Below are 3,514 nucleotides of genomic sequence, written 5' to 3' on the forward strand. Positions count from 1 at the left end.
GAATTTAGTTAAGAATTACAAAGAGACAAATGCCAGATGTCAACAACCTTTAACTTGAAGTTTATTGTCATGTGTTGTTATACTGTAAGTCAAAAATTATTATCACTATCTCTAATGCCTGAAGAGTTACCTGTTGGGAAGGTTTTGATGAACTTGTCTTTTACAGAGCTGCCTTGTTTTGGATGGAGAACGTAACAAAGGTAACTCCTCTCACAGAGCCCATCATTTTCGAGCTGGAGGGCTTCTATGTACCACCAGGCTACGGCGCCTTCTTCTTCTTCCTGGCTCTGCTTAACTACTTGGTCATGCTGTTGGCGAATTGCGTGGTACTGTGTGTGATTGTCATTGACAAGAACCTGCACAGACCCATGTTCGTAATGGTTGGTCACCTGGTGGTTTGTGATATGTTTGGGGCCACAGCGGTGCTGCCTTGCCTCATGGTACACTTCCTGACCGGCCAGAGGAAAATCGCCTACATCCCAGCCATCGCCCAGGCCTTCTCTGTGCACACGTACGGCATCGCAGCGCAGACCATTCTGGGTGTAATGGCCTACGACAGGTAATTAAACTCATGTGCACATTAGAGAGTTCATAAGAGATGTTTTTCTGTCATGCTTAAATGATACAGACTGACTCAAATGACTCATCTAAAAAAGTTCTTTAGTGCTTCAATGTTTTACAGATTGCTGCTGTTAACTGTTGTGTCAGGCTGATGTTCTTTGGTGCTGTTGTTGTATTACTAGAGCTGAATGTGTTTTATTAATGGTTAATAAACCTTCTGGGTTAGGGTTAGGGTTGCTCTCCTATAAGGTTTCCAATCTGTATCCTGGGATAAGAAAGGTCTTAGTTTCTTAAAAATGTTTCTTTAAATACTGTTATTCATAAGTTGAACCTTTGGTCCTAAATAATGCATTAATGGTTATTAACCTTTGGCCAGAATCCACAAAATAGTAGATTTGCCATGTAAAATCATCCTCCGGCAGCCTGGCTGACTTTTTGTGGACTCGACTGCAGTCATAAAAGAGAACTGGGTTCATGTGTTTGTGTGTGAGCAAAGCCTAAAAATGAGCAACATCAGGATATTTCTAGTGCATCCAGAATCAGATGCAAACATATTGAGATGCTAAGATCTTGTAAGCATATATCTTTAACTGGAATGAAGCTACGGATCGTTGGGCATCTTTAACAGTGTTCTCCCTCTGCAGGTACATTGCTGTGTGTGAACCACTCAGGTATCACACCATCATGTCATCGGCTCGGCTGCACTCCTGCTGCGCCCTGGCCTGGTTGGTCGCTCTGCTGTTTATTGCTGTTCTCTTCTCAGGGCACGTGAATACCCCGCTGTGTGGCAATACCATCAAACACATCTACTGCGGCAACCGTGGTATCCTAAGCCTGGCCTGCAGTCCCACGCCTATAAACGACATTTATGGTCAGTGCATTTGTTTCTAATTACGTACATTACCAAAGTATAGCCTGTTAAAATGTCTGCTTTTCAAAAAAATCTGAATTATGCAAGAAGGCAAGCCCGCTTAGTTCTTTCTTTCTTTAGGTTGAAGCTTTATATTATACCTAATAATGGTTGAACTGATTCCTTATCTTTCTCTAGGTCTCACCATGTCCTGGTTTGTGATTACAGGCGTCTTCCTCGTCATTGCTTTTTCCTACAGTAGAATCCTCCATGCTACTGTGAAACGAGGTCGAGCTGACAGCACCATGCGAAGTAAGGCCTTTCAGACGTGTGCATCGCACCTTGTTGTGTATGTGCTCTATGAAATTGCTACACTGGTCATCATTGTGAGTCAAAGGTTCCCTTCCATCTCTCAGAATATTAAGAAGTTCTTCAGCATCCTTTTCATCATCATCCCACCAGTCATTAACCCCATTATCTACGGACTGGTCAGTAAAGAATTACGTGCAAGCATCATCAAGCACTTAACCTACGTCCAAGTCCGTCACAAAAAGTGAGAAAATGAGAGGGGGTTAACTTCTTCAGCTCATTGTTACCTGATAATTAACTAAACTGTAGAAAACTGTTATACCTGCTTGCAAAGTTTTCAGTGACAGTGTACATCTCAATATGAAAGATTATTTAGGTTTGCAGGATACTTGTGGCCTAGTGGTCAAGCTCTTTCCACAAGATCCATGTTGGTAGCTACTTTCCACTAAAGAATGCTTCTAATCCTGAAAAAACGGAAAACGGCCTATCACACATCTTAATCAGAAAATGTTAAATAGTGAAAAAGGCCTTGTTCAGAACAGAATATGCTGTTAACAAGACCTGTATCTAATTATAATAGTTGAATATTAGACAGACTCAATGTGTCACAGAAGATCCAATGAATAGTAAACAATAATTAGTAGTGAGCCATGTAAGTAGAATATATAACTTGTAAGCAACATGTTGACATTTGTTTAGTGACCCATTGTCTTCGGTAATGATTATTAGTTAGCCCCAAGGTAAAACTGTGCCTATGAAACGCTGTTACAGAGATCCTGAGAGATGCCGGTGGACAGTATCAGCACTGAGAGGGAAGGTGAGGATGAAAGACTGAGAACGGCTGTTTTACCAATACAGCCACGTACAATGTCAGTGCACGTGGCTATCCATCTCAGCTTTCTGACAAAGTTAAATCTTTTGCATTAAAAGCGGTTGATTCAACCTAGCCAAACTACAATGGATAAATTCAGAAGTATTTCAATTCCTTGAACGGAAGGCCTCTCTTCTTAAAATGTATGGGTTAAGTCAAACACCAGAGAATTAAAAAAATAAGGCTAAGGCGATCTATTTCCAACAGCAGATTAATTCTTTTGAATTAAGGAATTAAGATGAATTTCCAAAAGATGTTTTTTATTTCTCTTTTTAATCAACTTTAGCCTGGGTGTGTACATTTATTCTAGCCACTGTGTATTTAGAAAATTTTGCCACTCCTTCCTCCTTCTCACCCATTCTTACTTCAACACCTGATCTCATTGTCCAAAATCTCAAAGAACGAGGTGATAAAAACACTGCGTTCACCAAAAAACTCCCATGCCCCTGATACTTGTGTGACTGGTCTGAACACTTTAAAGACTCATGCTAATAGCCTCATACCTCTCAGCAGATAATCAATGTTTTATCAGGCTTTCTATCTTACCCACTGACTGTAAAACTGTTCAAATCACTCCAATTTTTAAATCTGATGATGTTACTTTTGCCTCAAACAACATACCATACCTATAACACTTTAAAGCACCTTCCACAACCAGTTCAATTCTTATCTTGAAATTAACAACTGGCTCAGTGAATGTCAACAAGAGATCAATCATGGCGGCATTACTACTCTTCACTGACAATTACGTGAATCTCTTAACAAAGGTCCCGTCGCTGGAGCTATTTTTTATTGATTTTCATAAAGCCTTCGACACAACGAACCATCAAAACTTGCTTAACTAACTTCATTCATTTAAATTGTCTTAATTTGTGATAGAAATGCTTTCTTCCTACCTGATGAACAATTCGCAAGCTGTCACA

At 40.1% G+C, this 3,514-nt stretch overlaps 1 protein-coding gene across 1 annotated transcript in view; it reads left to right on the top strand.

Moving 5' to 3' along the window:
• The window catches only part of LOC117956028, a 12,366-nt gene extending 10,353 nt beyond the window's left edge, over positions 1–2,013 (top strand). The window contains exons 2-4 of the mRNA XM_034890872.1: positions 167–559; positions 1,206–1,432; positions 1,610–2,013. Of these exons, the coding sequence (XP_034746763.1) occupies positions 167–559; positions 1,206–1,432; positions 1,610–1,968 (979 nt within the window). The 3' untranslated portion in view covers positions 1,969–2,013. The remainder of the gene's footprint in view (positions 1–166; positions 560–1,205; positions 1,433–1,609) is intronic.
• The last annotated feature ends 1,501 nt before the right edge of the window (positions 2,014–3,514 follow it).

The sequence above is a fragment of the Etheostoma cragini genome, chromosome 13, assembly GCF_013103735.1.
Source record: "Etheostoma cragini isolate CJK2018 chromosome 13, CSU_Ecrag_1.0, whole genome shotgun sequence".
NCBI classification, from domain to species: domain Eukaryota; kingdom Metazoa; phylum Chordata; class Actinopteri; order Perciformes; family Percidae; genus Etheostoma; species Etheostoma cragini.